The following is a 24,588-nucleotide window of genomic DNA, read 5'->3' as shown; positions in this document are numbered from 1 at the left end:
TGGGTTCACTGAGGAAGACAAATTGAAGTGAGTTTCTTTCTCTGTTTCTTTTTTTGGTTTAATTGGTTGACATGCAGTGCAGCCTGAAACACCTTTACAGCCTTTTAGGTCCATTGAAGACTCAGAAAGGGGTAAATTCACTAAGGATTGTACTGTCGATCTGCATCCATTCACTTATAAAAGCGCTTTTTAAAAAAGATGCTGTATGCATTTTGCCACAGGCATCAGCTGAGAAAAAAATTTGTGTAAAAATGTTCTATAGGTGGTACTATACACCAGTTCGTATGGCAATAATAGATAATAAAAAAGATGATTTGTGTTGTAAATGTAGAAAACAGAAAGGTACTTTCCTCCATATGTGGTGGAATTGTTGGAAAGTGAAGAAATTCTGGAAAAATAGCATTACAAATGGGGAAGATTCTAAAGGTTAAAGTGGGGGAAAAGCGAAAACCTTTTTGTTGGGGCTAACAAAAAATGTATTAAGAAATGAACATTCATTTTTGTATATGACAACTATGTGTATGACAATAATTGCTAAAATTGAAGTAGAAAGAAATGGAAGACAAATGATGTCCCAATGGTTGAAAATTGGGAACATAGACTTCGTGAAGTTATTAGAAAAATTGACTTGGAGGCTACAGGACAATGTGGAAAAGTTTGAAGACACATGGGAATTGTATTTACAGTATCTTAAGAAGAAAGATAATTAATAATATTGCATATTTCTTTCTATTAAGGTAGCACCTAAAAGATAAGTAAAAATACTAACCGGTAAGTGTATAATAATGTAAATGTTAAAGGGGGAAACTTACTTGTTACAAAAACAACAAAGGAGGAAAAATTCAGGTAAAGGAACTTTATTTTTTTCTTTTCATCTTAGAAAAAGAAGGGAATAAGAAGTAACTAATTAAATGGGATTGATAAGTTTGAAAATGTAAAAGATGGATCAAAGAAGGTAGTAAAACCTGTATATAAGATATCTTCTAGGTAATTGGAATTGCACAATTTTATTAAGAAGTATTATTCTCAAAAGTTGTATATTCAGGAAAAATGGCTGTAATTGTATGTTTTATGTTATTTTTTGTTCTGAATAAGTGACATTTTTAAAAATAAAATAAAAAACCAACCAAGTATTTTTTGCAGCATAGTCCAGTCCTATGCATTCACTCCAGAGTACAACATTCTGCACAGGATTGCACTACTATGCTGAAAATGAATACTCCCTGAAGTACAATTTGATAAAAGTATAACAGACATGCTTCTTTAATGGAGTTTGGTGATGGTATGTAAAACAAACATTCAGCAGTCTAAAATGACATTCATAAAACAGTCCTCCAGATCAGAGCAGATCAGAGCAGACCATAAAATAGCTTTTGTTGTTTTTTTTAAAGTAAAACGCTTGGTTGAAACCCTGGGTAAAAAGAAATGTTGAAGGCTTTCATAACTGGAATCAACTGGCTAGTATGAGTTTTGTGGGATGTATGAATATGGTCTGGTACTTTTTGCTCCTTCCACAAATCTCGTGAGAGCAAAAAGTACCACACCACGGCCACAACAGATCAGGAAAACTACACAGCTCGGAAATACATTTTCGCTTGGTGCTTAAGCAAGAAAAGGAAGGTAGGCATTTATTATTTTGATCATATGTTTATCCCGTTCTTTCCCCAAGGGGCATCCCGTGAGCATCAAGTTTGACAGCATTCCAAAAGTCAGGTGCCACCCCTAAAGTTTGACAGCATTCCAAAAGTGAGGTGCCACCACTAAAAAAAATCTCAGGAAGAAAGATCTTGGGGGTTTCAAAAAAGAATCTGAACTGATAGATTGCACAGTATGTCTCACAGGTCAGCCCTACAACAGTATAAGAGGAGGCTAAACAAGTAAAAACTATATATGCATACACAACTATAAAAAGATGCTAGTACAGTTAGTGGAGGTGCAGCAGTCGAGAAAACCGTATGTTTCTGCATTAGAATATAGTACCAAACGAATGTAAGAATTTTCTTTTTTACATGTTGCCTTTATGTTGCCTTTATGTTATGTTACATGTTGCCTACATGTTGCCTTTATTTTTTTCCCCTATAAATAAAATAAACCTGATGGTCAGCCATGGCAAGCACACTTTTGCTTAGCAGTGCTTTTAAAATGAAGAGACTCGGAAAAGAGCAAGAGCTACTCTGTCTGCTTGCAGAGGGATGACGGATTTCACAAACATTACATGTAAAAATAGCTTTTTTAAAAAAGGTGGGGCTTTCTTGGACATGTCTCTCCCCTCTCCAACTGAAGAAGAGGAGGAGGAGGAGGAGGAGAAGGAGAAGAATTGGATTTATATCCCCCTTTTCTTTCCTATAGGAGACTCAAAAGGGCTTACAATCTCCTTTCACTTCCTGCCCCCCCCCCACAACAAATACCCTGTGAGGTGGGTGGGGCTGAGAGAGCTCTGAAGAACTGTGACTAGCCCAAGGTCACCCAGCTGGCATGTGTTGGAGTGCACAAGCTCATCTGGTTCCCTAGATAAACCTCCACAGCTCAAGCAGCAGAGCAGGGAATCCAGATTAAAGTGCACCTGCTCTTAACCACTACACCACGCTGACTGTCTGCGTGCACCATTCTGGCAGTTGGGTGGACCAAGAAAAGACAGTGGGCAAAATGAACTAGAGCCAGTGGAGGGGAAACAGGTGAACTAGAGCCAGTAGTGTGTCAGGGGGACAGAGTTAGCTGTGAGGGCAGGAGGGGAAAATAGGATTTCCTTCCCCTGGAGTATCCGGTGGTAGTTGGTTATGTCCTCCCTCCATCACTATCCTCCATCCTGATGAGAAGATAACTCTGATTTCCGCAGGATATGTATTTTCCCCTGCAAAGCAGAGGATTCCTGATTTTGCAGAATCCTACGTGATAGTTGCCCTCACCTGCATGGCTGATCATGGAAGCTAATCACGGCTGGTCATGGTTTGTGTTTGGATGACAGACTGCCAAGGCAGTCCAGGGTTGTCACCTTGAGAGGAAATGGCAAACCACTTGGAATTTTCGAACGACCAGGATCAACTTGAGCGACAGAAGCTACGGCCACCTATCCTGAGGTTCATCCTCTCCTTCGGAGGTGGGGGGGATGTCATTATCTCAGTAGCTTTCCTGTTCGTCTTTATAACACACTAATTCTCTCTCCCTCCTCCCCAATAGCTAGAAAATGGCTTTCTCTGGAATCCTGAACGATGCAGAAATTGCTGCTGGACTGGAGAGTTGCAAAGGTAACTCCTGACTTGACAAAGTCTTCTGTTCCCCTGAGATTCTCTCTAAACTTATTCTGCATTCTTTTGTTTGCAGATCTGATTCCACCATGCTAGAGAATCAGAATGACTTATTAGTAGCATTGGCTTTGGTCATGGCAATAGAGGGAAAACTAGTACTTCCAACTTTAACCTCCTTCGAAAGAAACGATTAAAACACAACCAAGCCACAGCGAATCCAAATTATTGATAGCAAACCCAAGGGGTAGGAACTCAATTCTTTTCCAGATCCTGCCTGTAATTAACATGTTTCTTTGAAAATAAACAGGAGTCTTGTAACACATTAGTCGCTGGTGGTAGAAAATAATGTCGCCCCAACTTATGGTGACTTCTAATAAGCTTTAACTTGGGCATAGGTTTTTGCTGTTTCAGATGCAACAACAGACGTAGCTATCCTTCTGGAAGTGGGTGTGCATTAAACCTCAAACATCATTGAAGAGGCAGATGTGCACAATATTTAATTCAGATGTGGTGCTAACATTTAGGTCTATGTATAGAGACCAATATAACCCATAGTTGGATAAGCACACAACCACCATAGTCCCAGAAACATGCAAACTCTTAGATAATGCCAGAAAAACAATTACCTGGCCATAGCGAGGCGTTCGCCTGGCCTTGAGTCGCATTAGCCGTCAGCCCGAAGCAGCTAAACGGCTGAGCGCCGGTATTCAGAAAGCACTTTAAACCACTCTTTTTTCGTTCCCTGCATGGCCAAAGCACCTTTCCCAGACCCATGCGGACTGACCCAGTAGCTGGGAGGAGGCACTGACAGATGGGGGGGGCCGGGCGGAACCGTCAGGGCGATCCGAACATCCTCCCGCTGCACTGCTCTCGTGGAGCATGGCGTGAAGCTATGCGGGCCGCCAAGTCGCGCAGGCGCCAGCTTATCGCGAGCGGCTTCCGCCCAGCGCTTCAGTGCGACGTCCGCATTTCTCGCGGGGCTCGCGGTCCCGCATCTCCGCCTGTCTGTAATGAACCTTTTCGTACATCGTCGCAATTTTGCGGCGTCATCCGTCAGCTGCTTTGTACGTCTTGAAAGCGACCTTAGACACTGGTGGTAGAAAATACAATAAGCCCCAACTTATGAGTGACTTCTAATAAGCTTTAGCAGGCGGTTTTTTGCTGTTTCAGATGCAACAACAGATGTAGCTATCCTTGTGGAAGTGGGTGTGCATTAAAATCAAACATCATTGAAGAGGCAGATGTTGCAATATTAAAATTCAGATGTGGTGCTAACATTTAGGTCTATGTATAGAGACCAATATAACCCATAGTTGGATAAACGCACAACATACCACTATCTAGTCCTAGAAACATGCAAACTCTTAGGCAATGCCAGAAAAACAATTACCTTAGACACTGGTGGTAGAAAATACTGTCGCCCCAACTTATGGTGACTTCTAATAAGCTTTAACTTGGGCATAGGTTTTTGCTGTTTCAGATGCAACAACAGACGTAGCTATCCTTCTGGAAGTGGGTGTGCATTAAACCTCAAACATCATTGAAGAGGCAGATGTGCACAATATTTAATTCAGATGTGGTGCTAACATTTGGAGTTAATATTATGAGAGAGACCAATATAACCCATAGTTGGATAAGCACACAACCACCATAGTCCCTGGTGGTAGAAAATACTGTCGCCCCAACTTATGGTGACTTCTAATAAGCTTTAACTTGGGCTGGAGGTTTTATGTTGATGCATTAAACCTCAAACATGTTGAAGAGGCAGATGTGCTCAATATTTAATTCAGATGTGGTGCTAACATTTAGGTCTATGTGAATAAATATAACCCAAAGTTGGATAAGCACACAACCCGCTCTAGTCCAAAACATGCAAGCTCTTAGGCAATGCCAGAAAAACAATTACCTTAGACACTGGTGGTAGAAAATACTGTAGCCCTTCCCGGAAGTGGGTGTGCATTAAACCTCAAACATCATTAGCAAGCATTTATTCAGATGTGGTGCTAACATTTAGGTCTATGTATAGAGACCAATATAATCCATAGTTGGATAAGCACACAACCACCATAGTCCCAGAAACATTTTAGCTCTTAGGCAATGCCAGAAAAACAATTTACCTTAGACACTGGTGGTATGCTGTAGCCCCAACTTATGAGTGACTTCTAATAAGCTTTAACTTGGGCATAGGTTTTGCTGTTTCAGATGCAAGCAGCAGGCGTAGCTATCCTTCTGGAAGTGGGTGTACATTAAACCTCAAACATCATTGAAGAGGCAGATGTAATATTTGATTCAGTCGTGGTGCTAACATTTAGGTCTATGTATAGAGACCAATATAACCCATAGTTGGATAAGCACACAACCACCATAGTCCCAGAAACATGCAAACTCTTAGGCAATGCCAGAAAAACAATTACCTTAGACACTGGTGGTAGAAAATACTGTCGCCCCAACTTATGGTGACTTCTAATAAGCTTTAACTTGGGCATAGGTTTTTGCTGTTTCAGATGCAACAACAGATGTAGCTATCCTTCTGGAAGTGGGTGTGCATTAAACCTCAAACATCATTGAAGAGGCAGATGTGCACAATATTTAATTCAGATGTAGTGCTAACATTTAGGTCTATGTATAGAGACCAATATAATCCATAGTTGGATAAGCACACAACCACCATAGTCCCAGAAACATGCAAACTCTTAGGCAATGCCAGAAAAACAATTACCGCTGACACTGGTGGTGGTAGAAATGCCTTAAGCCCCAACTTATGGTGACTTCTAATAAGCTTTAACTTGGGCATAGGTTTTTGCTGTTTCAGATGCAACAACAGATGTAGCTATCCTTCTGGAAGTGGGTGTGCATTAAACCTCAAACATCATTGAAGAGGCAGATGTGCACAATATTTAATTCAGATGTGGTGCTAACATTTAGGTCTATGTATAGAGACCAATATAACCCATAGTTGGATAAGCACACAACCACCATAGTCCCAGAAACATGCAAACTCTTAGGCAATGCCAGAAAAACAATTACCTTAGACACTGGTGGTAGAAAATACTACATTAAGCCCCAACTTATGGTGACTTCTAATAAGCTTTAACTTGGGCATAGGTTTTTGCTGTTTCAGATGCAACAACAGATGTAGCTATCCTTCTGGAAGTGGGTGTGCATTAAACCTCAAACATCATTGAAGAGGCAGATGTGCACAATATTTAATTCAGATGTAGCGCTAACAGTTAGGTCTAATCTATGTACAGGGGCCTCGATGTATGTTTGGTGATTTGAAATCAATTGTGCCTGGCAAGACTTCTGTGGTTGTTTCACGCGCACACCCAGCTTCTACCTGCCTTTGAGGAGGTTGGAGAGTTTCTGACTCTGTTTTTTCCTCATTCCAGGTCCTAATTCTTTCAACCACAGGACCTTTTTTTCGAAAGTGGGGATGAACACCAAATCTGACGATCAGGTGGCAAAAGTGTTTGGAATCCTTGACCAGGACAAGAGTGGGTTCATTGAGGAAATTGAATTGAAGTGAGTCTCTCTCTCTCTCTCTCTCGCTGGTTTAAGTGGTTGACATGCAGTGCAGCCTAAAATACTTTACAGCCTTTTAGGTCCATTGATGACTTAGAAAGGAGCACGCTAAGGATTGTAATTGTCGATCTGGTTGCCGACTATGTGTCCTCCTCTCCACCACCCACTATCCTCCATTCTGATAATAACTCTGATTTCTGCAGGATATGTATTTTCCCCTGCAAAGCAGAGGATTCCTGATTTTGCAGAATCCTACGTGATAGTTGCCCTGACCTGCATGGCTGATCATGGAACCTAAGCACGGCTGGTCATGGTTTGTGTTTGGATGACAGACTGCCAAGGCAGTCTTGTGCCTTGAACACCCCATAAGGGGTTCCCATATAGCTGTGATTTGATGGCACTTTGAACACACACGGTCGTCATAGGAAGTCCTGTTGTGTAGATTTAGTTATCCACACTCTGGGAGCAGATGCAGTGACGTTTCTTTGTAGCCACCTTGAGATACTGGAATAAGCTTTGTTTTTTCTTGGCCCTCGGATCATAAACTTTTTCTTGAACTAATTGCAGGATCTTTTTCTCAGCAAAAAGAAGAGCAGTAGAATGCATCTACTAACATAATAGAGCAGACTGCCCTATCAGTATCACGACAAATCTTTTTTTAGGTAGTAGGAAATTCCTGCGGGTTTTTAAGCTAGGTAGCAGAGATTTGACTGATGAGGAGATCAAGGTGTTTCTCAAAGCAGGTGACACTGATGGAGATGGCAAAATCGGATTGGATGGTAAGGATTCTGGATAAAATCGATACTGGGATTTTCTGCTATTTATGCTATTTTGAAGAATCCAAATTATTATTCCTAAAGGATGTTGTTCTGTATCTGATGCTAGACAGTGATCTGAATATTAATTAATTGGTTATTACTTTCCTATCATATTTCCCTTCAGAAACTTTTAGTCATTGTTCAAGATCTATTGATCAGAGGAGCTCTGGAAAGTAAAGGATCCAATCACAATTCAGCCAGATTATCTTTAGGTGATCTTTATCTTGTGTATCTTCAGTCATCTGAATTGAGGCCTCTAATGTAGTGCCTGTAGGCGCCCGCCAACACCTTTTCTGGCACTGGCCAAGTGTTTTTAGGTAGTGGGTGGGGTCAGAAATGGCATTTGCCCAGTAATGCTTGTGACTATCAGAGATTTGATTGGCTGTGCTGATTTTTTAACATGCTGCTTCGGCAGTAGTGGCCACCGCCCAAGGATCTGCACTGTCTTACCGATAAGCTGAAGCAATAATTTTGTGGCTGGCTCCGCCCCATGTGGCAGCCATGTTGCTGCTGTGTGTTCACAACATGGTGTCAAAATTCCAAATGTCCCCACAGGCTCAAGAAGGTTGGGAGCTTCTGCCCTATTCCACCATTAGTTAGGAGGATCTGGTGAAATCTCATTGCATCACCTGTGCAATGATGATGTCATATTGTATTGGTGCAGGAAGCCAGTGACCACATACAGTGAAAACTTACTGTATAGCAGAAACCTCACAAACCATTATAGGAGAGTGGCCAGTTCACCCTGCAGCCACTGAATTCCATCTAGGGAGCAGCTGTGGCGTAGTGGTTAAGAGCAGGTGTACTGTAATCTGGTAGAACCGGGTTTGATTCCCCGCTCTGCTGCCTGAGCTGTGGAGGCTTACCTGGGGAATTCAGATTAGCCTGTACATGCCAGCTGGGTGACCTTGAGCTAGTCACAGTTCTTCGGAGCTCTCTCAGCCTCACCTACCAGACAGGGTATTTGTTGTGAGGGGGGAAGGGAAAGGAGTTTGTAAGCCCCTTTGAGTCTCCTATAGGAGAGAAAGGGGGGATATAAATCCAACTCTTCTTCTTGAGGGAATCCATGTTGACTGTTTAAAATACAAAAGTGGATCTTTCTAGATTCACAAGAATGAAATCCGAAATCTTTTTTCGTTTTATTTTCTAGAGTTCCGGGTCCTGGTTAAAAGTTAAAGAGATCAGGAGGAAGACCAAGCTAACTGTACTGCAAAACATCCTTCCTTATTGCAAGACTACTTTATATTTCTACATTTTATACAGTGAAATGGCATTGACAGTCGCCAGTATATTGTTTCATATGGTTAGAGAAATGCGCTATTTGATCTGTCGCGGCTATCTGATCTTTATTATTGTCTGATGTTTTAATTAAAAGGGCACCACCTCAAACAGAGATAAAGTTGGAATCTAAGGAGAACAACTCTGAACTTTATGCTTTATTTGCATTAGGCGCTATTAGGAATATTCAATAAATGTGTGTTTTCCAAAGAGATCTTGTAGATATTTTCTCGAGTTCACCGGCCTCCATTTCCCATTCAATCAAGGTGTACAAAAGTCTCAACGGAGAAGAAAAATCACATTGATTTTTGTTTATTGTTTAAACAAAAAATGTTTAATGAGAATGTCTAAAGTGGTCTTTGCCTTCAAATAACCAGCTTCATCAAATGCCTTGCTACATATAAAGTAAATCCATCATTCATGAACTCTAGGGTCTTTTTTTTTTTAACTCATGCTACTTTAGTTTGGAGAGGAGACGTCCGAGGGGGATATGACTGAAATCTATAAAATTGTGCATGGGGTAGAAAATGTTGACAGAGAGAAATTTTTCTCTCTTTCTCACAATACTAGAACCAGGGGGACATACATTGAAAACACTGGGGGAAAGAATTAGGACTAATAAAAGGAAACATTTCTTCACGCAACACATGATTGGTGTTTGGAATATGCTGCCACAGGAGGTGATGATGGCCACTAACCTGGATAGCTTTAAAAGGGGCTTGGTCAGATTGATGGAGGAGAAGTCGATCTCTGGCTCCCAATCTTGATCCTCCTTGATCTGAGATTGCAAATGCCTTAGCAGACCAGGTGCTCAGGAGCAGCAGCAGCAGCAGCAGAAGGCCATTGCTTTCACATCCTGCCTGTGAGCTCCCAAAGGCATCCGGTGGGCCACTGCGAGAAGCAGAGTACTGGACTAGATGGATTCTGGTTTGATCCAGCAGGCTCTTTCTTATGTTCTTACTTATATGGTTGATTTTTTTTCACTTTTAATATGATGACTGAATATTTGATAACCAAACCATGCTCTGCCATGCTTTTGACACATTTAGTTTTGACATAGTTGGAGTACATGGGGCGGGGGGTGCAAAGTCTTTTGAGATGGGGAGGGGGAGGGGTAGCTACACCTTCAGATGGGTTGCCAAAGTTCAGATATGGGCGTGCTTGAGCAATTTAACAGGGTGGTACACATAAGTTGCTCCTTGGAGTCTATTCCCAAGCAGCTTGACTGCACAAGCAAACCCTGGCATTTACCTGAGGTAACCATGTTTTTATGGAAGTCTGTGAGGACCTGAAGGCATCAGAAAGATGCCTCTTGGGATTCTTTTGCAGCATCACAGATCGATGTATTACTCGCAGATCACACAATGAGTGGATCTGGTGCCATGATCCTTGGCAACATTGGGATGCAAAGACATCAGAAAGTGGAAAAGGGAAGAGTAGGGACTAGGCAAATCTGGAGAAAACAGGAAGTACAAATTGCTTCTGCTCCCGTTGTCCATGCCTCTGATAAAAGAAGAATTTGGATTTATACCCCACCTTTCTCTCCTGTAATGAGACTCAAGGTGGCTGACAAGCTCCTTTCCCTTCCTCTCCCCACAACAGACACCTTGTGAGGTAGGTGGGGCTAAGAGGGTCCTGAGAGGACTGTAACTGGCCAAAGGTCACCCAGCAGGAATGTAGGCGTGGAGAAACACATCTGGTTCACCAGATAAGCCTCTGCCACTCAGGTGGAGCAGTGGGGAATCAAACCCGGCTCTCCAAATTGGAATCCACCTGTTCTTAACTACTACACCACACTGGCTAGCTAGGAATAGTCCCTTTAACTAAGGCCCTTTCCGCACGGCCAGCTTCCAGGGGTGCAGCGGCATAGTTTATGCTGCTGCACCCCTGTGGGACTGTTCGCACGGACGGTCCCGCTGGGCACACCACCTGTGGCGCAGCCTTCGCACAGGCTCCACTGCTCCCAAACGCTGCTTACCTCCCATCTCCTTCTGTCGCTTTGTCGATGCCAGGGGACATGCCCCCCCCCCCTGGCCAGAGCAACGACCCTGGAGTTGGAGGCCAGCAGGCGTGTCTCCTGGCCTCCACAACGCGATGGAAGGAGACCGGAGGTAAGCAACATTTGGGAGGGCCGGGGGAGAAACGCCAGCTTCCACCCGGTGCCATTTGCATGGCACCGAATGGAAGCTGGCGTTTGCAAAAAAACCCTCACTCCCCAACTGAGGTTTGAAAACACTGCTTTGGTGGGAACAGAGCGCTGCTGCATTGATTTGGCAGCGGCGCCTGTGCGAGGGGCCCCTGCCAAAACGGTGTTTTACCAGCCCGACAGCATTGATTTTGGCCCGTGCAAAAAGGGCCTAACTTTCAAGAAGAAGCAGGATATAAGACCTGAGAGCGTCAGTCTAAGGACAGACAAGAGGTGACACAAAAGGATCGAGGGGGTCACAAACGTTCCAGCCCTCTCCAGCTGACCACCTGCCTGTCTCCTGCTGGGTCTTCTTCTCAGCTCCTTTGCACTTTAGATATTGCTACATCCAACAAAAAGTTCCCATCTCTGGGTATTTTGTGTCTTATTTGAGGCACTGGTGAGAATATCATCTTGGTCTATAGATGGGACCTGCTTGTGCCAAAAACCAGGGTGAATGAACCTAATAAAATCAACACAACACTGGAATTAACACCCTGGGCTAAACATATCAAACAGATTATAAACCAAGATTGGCATCTGGTTGATGATATTCCAGGTCATTCTGCCCTACTGCAAAATGTTCATAAGCAAACTAGGAATCTGTGCCAAACCCTTAAATCTGATTTCCCCCCATGTTTCCCAGTTTCGGGAGATGATTTACAGCCATTTCGGGCGTGGCCACTGTTCAGTATGTGAGTTCTCTATGGACACTAGAGGGTTTGTTCATCCAGTTACACGTTATGAATGGAGATTTGCATCAATACAAAACCAGGGGGTATCCAGATTACATTCTCACCAGTCTCCTGGAATAAGATACAAAATGCCCGTAAACGGGACCTGCCAAAAACCAAGGTGAATAAAATCAATGCAACACTGGAATTTTACACCCTGGGCTAACCATATCAAACAGATGATAAATAAAGACGTTGTCTGGAATGTATAGTATTAGCAATCCTGATTATTAACAGAACCCTGAACAAAGTTGGCAAGGCAAAAATTATTACCACCGAGGAAGGTTATCAAAAATGTGGTTTTCCGCAGACTGCATTCTGCTATGAACTATGGTACTGTATATTCCTCGCTTCCGTACCGGGAGATTGGATTGGTTGCCAACTGACCGGGAGACCGCGTCAGAGACTTATGTGTGCAAGGCTGTTTACAGGGAGCTGCTGAAGCAAATTAATCGAAATGATACACTAGGGGACAAAAACAAAACCCCTAGCCAGCTTATCTGAGAAACCCACAACCACTTGATGGCGCTCTCATTTCACTCACAAGCAAATATGTCCACAAATGACAGCGTCCCGGTAACAACCAAAGCATCCTCTCGATTATTCTTTGTGTTAGGTACTCTGGGGCAAACAGCCCAGAATGCAAAGAGTTCTGTGCCAAGAATCCAAAATCTCACTCAGACTCTCTGTCCTGGGTTGACAGCTTCTGAAACGCCACTGCTAGCTTATTGCAAAGGGGGTAGGAAAATAAAACGAAAAGTCCTCCTCAGGCTAGCAAGTCATCAGATAAACAGAGAAGTAATCTATCAAGATCATCATTTGTGCATAGCTAGTCCATCTTTTTACAGAGACTCCATTCAATGTGACCATCTCCAGTTGTCCAGTTCTGCTACCATATTTCCTATGCTCTCCTGCAAGTCAATAATATTATATACTCATGTGTTGTCAAGAGGAACTGTGAAACTGTGCATGTATTATTATCTGTACAGTTATGTTAAAGAGGCAGGCAGGCCCCTTCTGCACATGCAGAATAATGCACTTTCAATCCACTTTCACAATCGTTTGCAAGTAGATTTTGCTATTCCACACAGCTTCAAAGTGCATTGAAAGTGGATTGAAAGTCATTATTCTGCATTTGCAGAAGGGGGCCATAGATAGACAGACAGATGGATAAAAAAGTATTCGAATTCCTTCCTCGAATCAACACTACCTATTTCTGAGATATAGGCATGGAGTCATGAAGACAAGCCCGGAGTCTTCCGTGTTAATTACTTTGATGAAGACCAAGAACACTGGAACTCTAGAAGATAAGCCAGTAACAATATACTGCGCTTGAGTCCTCGCGCTTTATCCACAACTTTTAGCGAACTCAAGAGACATTTTCCTGCCTAAACTTTCAGTCATCCTCTCACCTTTAGGGCAGAGTTATTGTTAAAATAACACAGAAAACCTGAATAATTCAGTGGCGCAAAGATTGCCCTCCCTGATTAGGCTGCTGACAGCCGCGAGAAACGACTTAGACAATTGCCTGCAGCGTCCAGGTCGCAAGATAGTGTTACTGGGTCACCGGTGACAATCGACAATCAGTTTAATGATCATCACAGAGAATATCGAATGGTACCAGGAGACTCACCTCGAGCTGTTTTAAAGTTGCAAGCCATTCTGGGACCCAAAGCAGACGAGATGCTGGGAGATTTGGCGATGGGTCTCGGGGAAAATTACTAGTATTTCTGAAATTGGCTACCCCCTCTGACTCATAACAGGGCTGCAGCTTAATCCTCCCTCTCTGTGTGTTTTCTCAACCTCAAGTCACGTCTGAGAGATGTTATTTCCCCTCTTCACACTGGCAACGTGTCTATAGGTCATCCCCAATGAGGTAGTCCACTTAGGGATAACGGTACAGCGGGAAAAGGTTACCGAGCACCCAGCCTGAATCAGGAGGGTTCTCATCAGTGGTGGGATTCAAATAATTTAACAACTGATTGTTTACAAGCACCATTTTAACAACCGGTTCTGCTGAAGTGGTGCGAACCGGCTGAATCCCACCATTCCACCTTCTCCTGCAGTCTGACCCGGTTCATCTCCAAGGTCATTTTAAGACCCTGATTCTTGCCTCTAAAGCGCTTCGCAAACTGTGATCCACTGTAATCCACCTTATCGAGTGCATGAACACTTCCCTTGAAGAAGCCAGACAAAAACACGGTAATCAGCACGAAGCGTTTGGGAAGTACAACGGAGCGGATTGAAATATATACAACTGAAAATGATGAGAAATTTGACTGCCCTTGAATTGGGAAGGTATTTATAAGTAATTCAAGCCACCAATCCAGGATTTTCATTAATTGTTATGAACTTGTATCCCAGTCACAGCGGGTGACATTGACGCAATAATATTTACAAGATTATGGACATTGTTGGTTTAACAAATACATGATTATGGACTTGAGAGAAGGTTGTCTTGTAATAAATTGTTGCATGAATTGGATTTAAAGTGGAGATATATATGTGTTATGGAGATATAATAGTTTGATAAGTCTAATAGCCAACAATTTGGCATACTTTACAAGCAACTAATAGGTAATATAAATTGCTTGAGCCAGCGCCTATGTGCCACACGTGTTTGTGTAACCTACAGACATACATTCATGAGAATGCACCACCAGAAGCCATACACGTGATAACAAGCAAGGTCAGAAGAGGTCAGATAGCCATTTCCATTAACTGGGGGCAGGGGAGCTGACATGTACACTGTTTCCAAGCATTACAGGTATGCAGGAGCTTACCACCCAGGGGGACACATGGGGTCAAATGTCCCCGGGCTGTGGCCATTTAGTCACATAGGGGGCAGGAAATCATCCCCCGCACACCTCCTCCTGCCCTCCAGGTCCATACACTGCGTTCAAGACAAGTGGCTTGTCTTAATATGATGGTGACTTTGAGATGACCTGGTACAAAAAAATTGTCTGGTCGTGGTGGGGGAGGGGGCCCACCCATACAGGGGGTGGGGGACGGAAAACTCAGATTTTGCACTGGGCTACATTTCCCCTAGGTTCGCCTCTGCAGGTACACATATTTTGGAAAAACAAAAGACAGATTTCCTTCACACCATGGATAATTAACTGGCGGGACTCCTGGCCACAGGATACAGTGACAGCCAGTAAATTAAGGAGGTCTGAAGGGTGATCAAGCAAATCCATAGAAGACATGTTAATGTTATGGCTATTAGCCACAACGATTAAATGACAATCCAGAGGCAATATATTTCTGAATAGGGGGGAAGGCACATGGGGGAGGTCTTGACCTTCATGACCAGGTCTTCTAGAAGCACCTGATTGGCTACTTTATGAAACAGGATGAGGGGAACTAGTGGTCTCAAACAGTACAGTGGTTCTCACATTCTCTGTACCTTAGTATCATGATGCGCCTGAACTTACAGAAAACATAATTTATGAAGCAGCATTTCAGTTCTCTCTGAGTAAAACACTAAGTATTGAAACCACAGGTAATTTGACAGGGCAATATGCTTTCAATCTGGTTTAACATATCATGCTACCTTCTGAACTGCCACAGGTCCTGAGGTGATCTCTGGTATTTTGAGAACAGCCCTGTGGGCCAGGGCAAAAGTCCAATGAGTTCAAGCACCCTGTTTCCTACAGGGGCCAACTGGGTGCTTCCAGAAAATCCACAAGAAGGCATAAACAACACACACTGTGTAAAAATACGACACTGCCATAATCAAACCCTAGGCTTAGCTAACTCTGCCAAGTGCCAAACATCAAGGGCCTCAGATCTCTCTCAGTCCAACCACCAGACCAGAGATCCTTTTCAATTAGGAGATGGCAAAGCTGGAACTTGGAACCTTCTACTCTCAAAGGATAGACTGAGCTATAGTTTCTTAACCAGTTATTCTCTCATTAAACCTCCTTGAAGACAAACCAAGCAAGTGACATTGGTCACCACGGAAATGTAGAACAGACCATTTCAGATTTAGGTTTATTTAGGTGCCTGCTCCCCACCACACACAACATGCCAAGTTCCAGCACTTTGTTATTAAAATGCCTCTTTGTAAAGGAAGTTTGCCCTCGCAATTGTTTTATTCATTCTAATTAAGGCAGGCCGGCAGCAACGCTTCGGATGAAGACAGTCGTTAATGAATAAATAAATGCCAGTAACTGTAGATTGCTTCTTGAATCGCTATACGGTGGCGTTGGCCTTCGTTCTGAAATCCAGTTCAGTTTGGGCTTTTGTAACCAACCTTTCAGTCAGGATTAGTATCGCGTGGAGTCTCAGCTTTCTGTTTCAGACATCAAAGGACACCCTCCTGAACAGTCAGTGACTTGCTACATCGTTTTTATCATGTTCTTAAGTGACCGTAGCATCCCTTGTAGCATCCACGTTGTTTTTGAGTTGATTCTTTGGTTTGGACGGAGGTCTTCATGGGTCTAGTACAGATGCAATTTGCTAAGCATTGCATGTAACGTATTAAAATCATTTATGTGCTTGTGTTATGAATATTACAGTCTCAAGAAGCCTGGGTAGAGTGACTGGGGATTCTCTTATTCCTTACCCATCCCATTTCTATACAGCCATACAACATCATCTGCAATAGTTTTCCTACTCCTGCCTTCCTGTAATGAAGGAAGTGGCTTCCAGTGAGGAAAGTTTCACTCCCCCCAAAAAATATCAGGGGTGCTTCTGTTTTACTGACATTGCCGCTGGGTGTCTTTAACCTCTATCTTCCTCCGAAAGATGAAGAAGAGATATAAAATCAGCTTTCTAATTCCACACCAATTACCTGTTGCAAATTCAGCCTTCATTTGGAACTGGGGGGGGAAAACCCAGGGAACTTGCAGAGGATTGATGGTCCAGGCCAAAACTTAATTAAAGGAAGGTACATTAATTTATTGTCAGGACAAGAGAGACTGCAGCTCTCTTCATTGTACTCGTTGGGTATAAATAGAAGTGGGGGGGAAAAACCCAGTTCATTAGTTAAGCAAGACATCTGAGCGGTGTCTCAAATGGAGCATCTAATCCATGAAAAGGTAACCCAAGCAGCCACTGTCTCCGGTGGAATCCTATATAAGTTAGGCAGATAAGTCCAAACCAGAGGTACCATCCCGCTTGATATCTGTTCAGCTGTTTCTACAAAAAAAAAAATTCACCCCTCTTTCCTGTCTGGGAAACCAGAAAGCCAGCGCAAGAGTTTAAAAGGCAGAAAGATCTGTGGCCAGGCTGAATAAGTAGTAAGTATAACAGCCGCCTCTCTTGGAAGATGGAGGTATTGTGTAATGATTATTTATTTAACTGTGATGATCTATTTACCTATTGTTCTCTTCCTTATTTGGAGAAACTATCAAGGCGAGAGCAGTCAGATTAAAGGACAAAAATACTTATCTCTAGGATGAATCTACTGAGCTGTTATTTCTCTGGACACCTCTGCAAACCGGAACGATTATTTGTTTTAGTGGAAATGTTATATCCTTCCATTTTTCAACCTGAATGCTCCCCCACCACCCCAGTTTGCTATTTCTCTGTGACTTTCCCCCCCATATGCCTACAAAGCATGGCATTGCTTTAACTACTTTCCTGTTGTAGAGCGAATACATCAAAATATTGCATGTTTCTATTTTACTGTCACTGGTTTTGAAAGCAGTGTAAAAGAAAAGCATGATCCAAACCGAGGTTTGAATGCAAGACTGTTTTAGTGGAAAGATAAGAGAAAACCAGCTGTAACCCCAAGCAGATGGTCACCTCTTTGCTGCCCTTCCTTGTAATGGAAAGAGCCGTCTCTCGGTTGCCCACCTGCATAAGCACCTTGTGTTTGATTTTCTTTCTGCACAGGTTAATATGAGCATCACCGATATCCTGAGCCCTTCTGATATAGCTGCCGCCCTCAGAGACTGCCAAGGTAAGAACAATGGCTGAACAAACCTAACAGATGTGAGGTTTTCATCAGTGGTCCACTAGATGTCTGGGAGAAACTCACCTGTGGGTCTTGTCAAAGGCCATCCCTTGCCTACAATTTATTATCAGAATCTGGTGTTCAGAGGAATAACTCCCTCCTTCTAGCTACCATGGACAGATATTGAGGAGTCTTTTCCTTCATTTAGTTATGATAGTTTTTCCAAAGCAGACTGCATGGTTCCCTCCTTCCTCCATTTCATCTTTACAACAGCCCAGCAAGGTAGGTTAGTGAGGAAGATGGAACGATTGTCCTGACGGATTTCTTGGAGAGCAGAGATTTCAACTTGGATCTCCGCAATTTTAATCTGTCCAAGCATTATGCCATGCCTGCATGGATGCGTCTAATTCTTCTTCAAGGGACACAAAAATCAGGGTCAAACCACACACTGTGGTTCCGTGGTCCATAGGTTAATTATGCAAAGCACGAAAAAATGCTTCCTTTATGCACCTTGAACCATGGCTCTGTGGATTCAGTGGTTTGCAGAAAGAGAGTAATTCCTCTTTATGACCTCTCTCTGAATCATTTAGAATTTTTCTACGGTGTCCTTACATTTCCCTAAGGAACGAACTAGACCAGGGGAAGATCAGAGATCACCCCATGCCTCTCTAAGAAAGATTTCTGTTGCTAAGAGTTCCAATTTGGGTTGGGACTGTTGAGGGAGGATAAAATGAGTTTAATCCTTTCACCCTGACTCTGTCCCTCTCCCCACCCGATGACTCTGTCCCTCTCCCCACCCGATAACTGTCAGAGCGGCACAGAGTCTGGTTTCAAAATGATACAGGAGGGTGAAACTCTTTCCCCTCTCAGTCCTTAGCTGAACACTGGGTCCTCACAACTGAAATCACAACTCAAACGTTAGTATTTCTGTATAGGGAAGCTAGGTAAATTAATATTTCTGTGTAAGGAACCAAGTGCCAGCTGCTGGTAACTGCTACTAAATTGCCAGTAGCTGTTTTATCCCATCAGCAAAAAAAAAAGTCCAAACACAGAAGTAGTGTGATACCCGCTACTCGGGTCGAGGTCACAAAATAGTGAGCAAACTTCTGAATTTCCCTCAAAACATACAGACTGAAGGTGAGGCCCCAGGGAATTTGGAAGCTTTATCTTTACTTCATGCTGTCTTAGTTGACCCTAATAAAAGGGATTGGCCGCATTTACATAAACCTTATTATTAAAAATTCTCTTCACATGCCTTCAAGACTGCATTGAGTCCACACATGTTATTCAAGAAAAATGTTGTGATTTTCAGGGTGTTAGAACATTCCCTGCCCACATTTTCTAGGGTAAGAGAGACATTAAACTCTTAAGAAGAAAATCGTTATTAGTTATGTTTCTCTGTACAGGAGAAGAGAACCGCATGGAAAATGGAGCAAACAAACAAACAAAAGAACACTGGTGTAGTGGGAAGAAAAATGATTTATTCCATTATACTGCCCCTGTGACTTTCACCTATGCTTCTTCAGGGGGAGAATCCACGTTAACCGAACTTCTAGACCCCCCTGAAGAAATGTAGGTGGAATGCACAGGAGCAGCGTAGCTGAATAAATATTTTTTTCTTCCCACTGTAGCATAATTATTTTGCTGTGCTTCTCAATGGCAAAAAGTGATAGCTAAAGTACATCAAGTCACACTGGTTCACAGGACACGTGGAACCAACAGATCAACAGCTACATTTCCGGGGACTGCAGTTCAATTGAAAAAAAATAACTTTTCTAATTCGCGGGCCCGTGAAACACGGTTATACTTCTTGAAGACGCGCTTTGTCTAACAGAGGCAAAAAGGCACGTGAACCTAAATACTGCTTAATTTCTCAGTTCTCATGAATTTATGTAACTCAATGGTTTGCACTAGAATCCGACAAACTACTGCATTGACAGATGATGAAAGCCGGATCTGTTTGAACAGTAACAGCTATTTCACTTGTGCAAGGCATCTCAGTCACCCAGTGATAAAACATTTATGTCCAACTAAAAAAATATATATATCCAAACATCTCTTTTGAACACACACTCATAAACACATTGTTTGTGAGAACGATCGTCAAGGCTTTGAAAGTCAGATGTCCAAGTGGAAAAGATGTAGCTGTCATCTCTTCCTAACGGCTTCGTTCTTTTTTCTTTTCTCTCTAGCTCCAGATAGTTTCAACCACAAAAAATTCTTTCAGATCAGCGGAATGGCCAAAAAGAGCGGCAGCCAAGTAAAGGAAATCTTCCGGATCCTAGATAATGATCAAAGCGGCTTCATTGAGGAAGATGAACTTAAGTGAGGTTTTTTTTTCATTATTTTGTTTTTGTTTTGTTTTTTGTCTCTTCTGCCTTTTAAAATGGGTTGAGGACCAAACTAGAAGAAATTACAAGAAGCCATGAATGGATCTCCTATCCATGCCTGCTTGTTTGTTTAGCAGCTGAGGAAGTAATTTAGATAGGTGGGGTTACAGGCAAATTATGCATGCCACCCCAAAATGGATTGGGAATATGTGAGGATGGAGGAATCAATGAAATGAATGTGCTACGTTCAAAACAATATAAGATACACAAACACGCGTGGCACATAGGCGCTGGATCAAGCAATTTATATTACCTATTAGTTACTGGTAAAGTATGCCAAATTGTTGGCTATTAGACTTATCAAACTATTATACATAACACATATATCTTCCCTTTAAATCCACTGCGATCCCTTCTAAAAGAAAAACTACGATCCCTTCTAAAAGAAAAAAGGATGCTTTCTTTAAATGTGTATGTGTGTGTGTTTGTGCATGTGTATGTGTATAAATGTATGTACATATGTGTATAAATGTATGTACATACACAATGGGAAGTGCAGTCAAGTCGCAACTGACTTATGCTGACTTGATAAGGTTTAGAAGAAGGAAAGAGTTTGGATTTATACCCCACCTTTCTCTCCTATAAGTAGACTCAAGGTCTCTTACAAGCTCTTTTCCCTTTCTCTCCCCACAACAGACACCTTGTGAGGTAGGTGGGGATGAGAGAGTTCAGAGAGAACTGTGACTAGCCCAAGGTCACCCAGCAGGAATGCAGGAGTGTGGAAACACATCTAGTTCACCAGATAAGCCTCTGTCACTCAGGTGGAGGAGTGGGGAATTAAACCTGGTTCTCCAGATTAGAATCCACCTGCTCTTAACCATTACACCATGCTGGCTTACAGGGCAAGAGGTGAACAGGGGTGGTTTGCCAAATTAACCCTGGACTTCCTTGGTGGTTTCCCATCTTAGTACTAACAACGGCTGACCCTGCTTAGCTTTCAAATGTGTGTATGTGGGAGGGGGGGGACTTTTCCTGTCAAATGCAACACACATTCTTTTAAGAGCAGCACGAGCCCGGTTTGATTAGCAAAACTTAATGGAGACAGAAGGGCTAACATCCTCTCCCCTTCTTAATCTGAATCAGCGCATGAATCATACGCCCTCTACAAACTAATGGAGATTGATGCTCTTGGTTACATGTGTTTTGTTTAAGCTTGGGGGACCCCTTTTCACTGTTGGTAAAACCCCACCATTTACAGGGAAATCTTCTTGCAAGATATCTTTAGCAACAGAAGGCAAAATGTGTTTGTTCTGGTTTGCAATCTATTCTGCGAGGTACAGCATCATTCTTTAATCCTTTTCTGGGCCAGGACTAACTTACTCATATTTCAGAGAGAGAGAGAGAAAAGGAGAGAGAAAGAGACAGGTTGATATATTCATGGTACTACCAAAGAATTAGCAGCAAAATATAATTCACGTCTCATTACTGAAACTCAAGGGACAGTGGTGGGTCCATCAAGTCCACTCAATGACTCCAAGAATTTGATGTTCTTTAAATGAGTACTCAACATTCTTGCCATTAGACCATGCCAATTCTAAAGAACTAGCACTGGAAGACTGAGGCATAACTATACAACAACAGTTACTCCCACTTCCTGCAGAACCCTGATACTTGCTGTTTGAAAACTGCAGTTTTGTTAGTATGTCTCTGAATGCAATTCCCACAGCTCCTCTGAGGAAACCATGACAGACAATGATACAGGTTTGTAGAGTAGATACACCAAGACTACCCATTGTAGATCCTGATGAGATTCGGTTCCCACCCCTAAACTCTCTAGGGGAAAAATGAAATCGATTTAGTGTAGGCTCAAAAATAATTTTAGACGTATTTTATACCGCTGAGGCTAGCAATCTTTGGTGTTACACTGAGTTCTTGTCTGGGCCGACAGCATCTGAGCTACTCGATAAAACCAAACATCACAATTTTTCCCCCAGCCAGAATTAATCATTTTCTCCTCTCCAGATTTTTCCTCCAGAGGTTTGAGTCTGGAGCCAGAGTGTTAACAGCGGCAGAAACCAAAACGTTTTTGGCAGCGGCGGACCACGATGGAGATGGGAAAATTGGGGCTGAAGGTATGGCGCCTAGCTGATTTTCAATAGCCCACTGAAGGTGGATCCTGTAAACATCTGTTTCATTGTGTTGTCGAAGGCTTTCACGGCCGGAATCACTTGGGTGCTGTGTGGTTTCCGGGCTGTATGGCCGTGTTCTAGCAGCATTCTCTCCTGACTGGCATCTTCAGAGGATCATTATGTGGCTGGAAACCACACAGCACCCATCCGTTTCATCCTTCCCTGGACCCCAGGGAGACCCAGGGGGGCAGCGGGAGGTCAGCTGACTGGCGCTCGCTGCAAGATGAGCTCCCAAGACCAATGCCCCATCCAGCCCAATATACAGACTGGCCTCAGGAGGGAGGAGGCTTTCACTTGGCTTTGTTGCCCCCCCTCCCCTCCCACCCGAGCAAGCAAGCAACATCAGGGAACCTAAAAGGCTTCATCCACTGTCCGGCCAAGAGCCTGCATTGCCTACCCAGGTGGCTCATCTCTGCAGCGTAAAGTGCAGTGCACTTTTCTGTTCTGTTTTGAACAGGCCAGGGGAGAAATCAGGTGGGAAGATCAAAAACCCACAGGATGGTTGTTGTGGGTTTTCCAGGCTGTGTGGCCGTGGTCTGGTAGATCTTGTTCCTAACATTTCACCTGCATCCGTGGCTGGCATCTTCAGAAGTGTGTCACAGAGGGAAGTGTGTTGCACCTGTGATACACTTCTGAAGATGCCGGCCACAGATGCAGGTGAAATGTTAGGAACAAGATCGATCAGACCACGACCACACAGCCCGGAAAACCCACAATAACCAGTTGAATCCGGCTGGGAAAGCCTTCGACAATACAGCCCACAGAATGTTTCCCTTGACTCTTTGCCCTCCCACCAGCCTTGGAAATAATCGGGAGACCAAACACCTTAAGCAGGAGTCCAGTGGCACCTTAAAAACTTGCCGTGCCATCCTAAACAGAGTGGCACCCTTCTACAAACAAATGTTGACTTCATCGACTCTAGAAAGGTACGGCACTGTTTAGGACGGCACTTGAAATGTATTCCATCATAAGCTTTGAATGTGTAGAGTTTAAACAGTCCTCTCTCTGTAACAACATCCCATTTTCTGTTTCTATAACTTTAACATATCTGCCTAAGGGAGGTCATACTGATGCATCCAGAAAAGCAAGCTCTAACTCAAGATGAACTGATGCTGGAATAAACATTTCCATAATTCGTTAAGGTGCCACTAGAGTTCTGTTTTGATTTCACTGCAGCAGATCTAACACCACTATACTTCACAGACCATCAGCCAGGGGTGAGATTGGCCCAGTTGCACTGTGAGGGTTGCCAATTCTGGGCTGGGAGGTTCCTGGAGATTTAGGGGTGGAGCCAAGGAAGAGTGGGGTGTGAGGAAGGAAGGGACCTCAGTGGGGTATGATGTCACAGAATTTTCCATCCAAAGCAGCCATTTTCTCCAGGGGAACTAATCTCTGTTGTCAGTATGGGAGATTTCCAGGCTGGGCCTGGAGATTGGCAAGCCAAACCACTGCTCTGTTCCACTACGCTGGAACTTCCTGCATGCCTGGCTGGGCTTAGAGTTTGGGTGACCGAACCTTCAGCCTAACGACCGGAGCTGCAAGGATTCGCTCCAGGAAGGGAGGGGGGGCAGTCCATCTTGCCCCCCTCCCCCCTGCCACAAAATCGCTGGCCATTTTGACATGTGTGCCCTCAGATGCCACATGTATGCAAAACCACATTTCAATACAGTTAAACAGCTTGTGTACATATGTGACGGTGCCAAAGGTTTGCTTTTTTCTGCCTAGTATAAGCAGCCGCCGGCATGAGTTCGGTTCACCATGCATATCACTTTTCCCCTCCTGCTTTGGTGTAGAGTTCCAGGAAATGGTGCACTCCTAAAGACCTGGAAATGACCACGCGTGATGAACGGACTCATCCACCTCTAGGAGACCCCTCTCCCAAATCTCCTAAACCCAGGAATCTTTCATTATCTTGTTTATTTATTTATTTTTTGCCTTGACTGTGTGTTACCGGCTTATAGATTTCAGTGAGGAACCACGACTGCACTAGCCAACGCAAGCGACGTCGGGCTAGTGTAGATTTTTGGTTACCATCTTAGCAACTGCCGCACTGAAAACAATTAAACAGATGTTGCTCACTGTGTTGTCGTGACGGAGTGAATCCTTCTTGTAATCGATATTCTGAAAGGTGCTGTGGATTAGCACGGCGGGGCCTGATTTTTGAAATGCCAGACTTGTGTACCTACTCAGCCCTGGCCATTGGGGATAGAGCCGGGATGCCAATCTCTAGGGCCAGAATTGGCATACTTTTTGATTGGGCAGCTGCCAGGTCCATGGATTATAAAGGGGTCCACTGTTGCTGATCCTCCCCATCACACCCCTCCCCACCACACTCAATCCCTACCCCCTATCTGTACACTTGTCCTCATCTAGAGTGCTCTGTCA

The 24,588-nt window shown here is 43.4% G+C and overlaps 2 protein-coding genes across 2 annotated transcripts; both read left to right on the top strand.

Moving 5' to 3' along the window:
* Nucleotides 1-3,183: 3,183 nt before the first annotated feature.
* Nucleotides 3,184-8,873, top strand: LOC125430683 (parvalbumin beta-like). The gene is made up of 4 exons (XM_048492808.1): nt 3,184-3,245; nt 6,635-6,767; nt 7,437-7,546; nt 8,736-8,873. The coding sequence occupies exons 1-4, from the start codon at nt 3,185-3,187 to the stop codon at nt 8,759-8,761; spliced, it is 330 nt and encodes a 109-aa protein (XP_048348765.1). The 5' UTR covers nt 3,184; the 3' UTR covers nt 8,762-8,873.
* Nucleotides 8,874-16,876: 8,003 nt separating this feature from the next.
* LOC125430682 (parvalbumin, thymic CPV3) lies at nt 16,877-24,284 on the top strand. The gene is made up of 5 exons (XM_048492807.1): nt 16,877-17,025; nt 17,624-17,690; nt 19,877-20,009; nt 22,037-22,146; nt 23,997-24,284. Exons 2-5 carry the CDS (start codon nt 17,630-17,632, stop codon nt 24,020-24,022), a joined length of 330 nt encoding a protein of 109 aa, XP_048348764.1. The 5' UTR covers nt 16,877-17,025; nt 17,624-17,629; the 3' UTR covers nt 24,023-24,284.
* The last annotated feature ends 304 nt before the right edge of the window (nt 24,285-24,588 follow it).

This window comes from Sphaerodactylus townsendi, linkage group LG04 (assembly GCF_021028975.2).
Source record: "Sphaerodactylus townsendi isolate TG3544 linkage group LG04, MPM_Stown_v2.3, whole genome shotgun sequence".
Taxonomy (NCBI): domain Eukaryota; kingdom Metazoa; phylum Chordata; class Lepidosauria; order Squamata; family Sphaerodactylidae; genus Sphaerodactylus; species Sphaerodactylus townsendi.
Note: the sequence above shows the minus strand (reverse complement) of the source record. Positions and strands in the feature narration are given on the sequence as shown.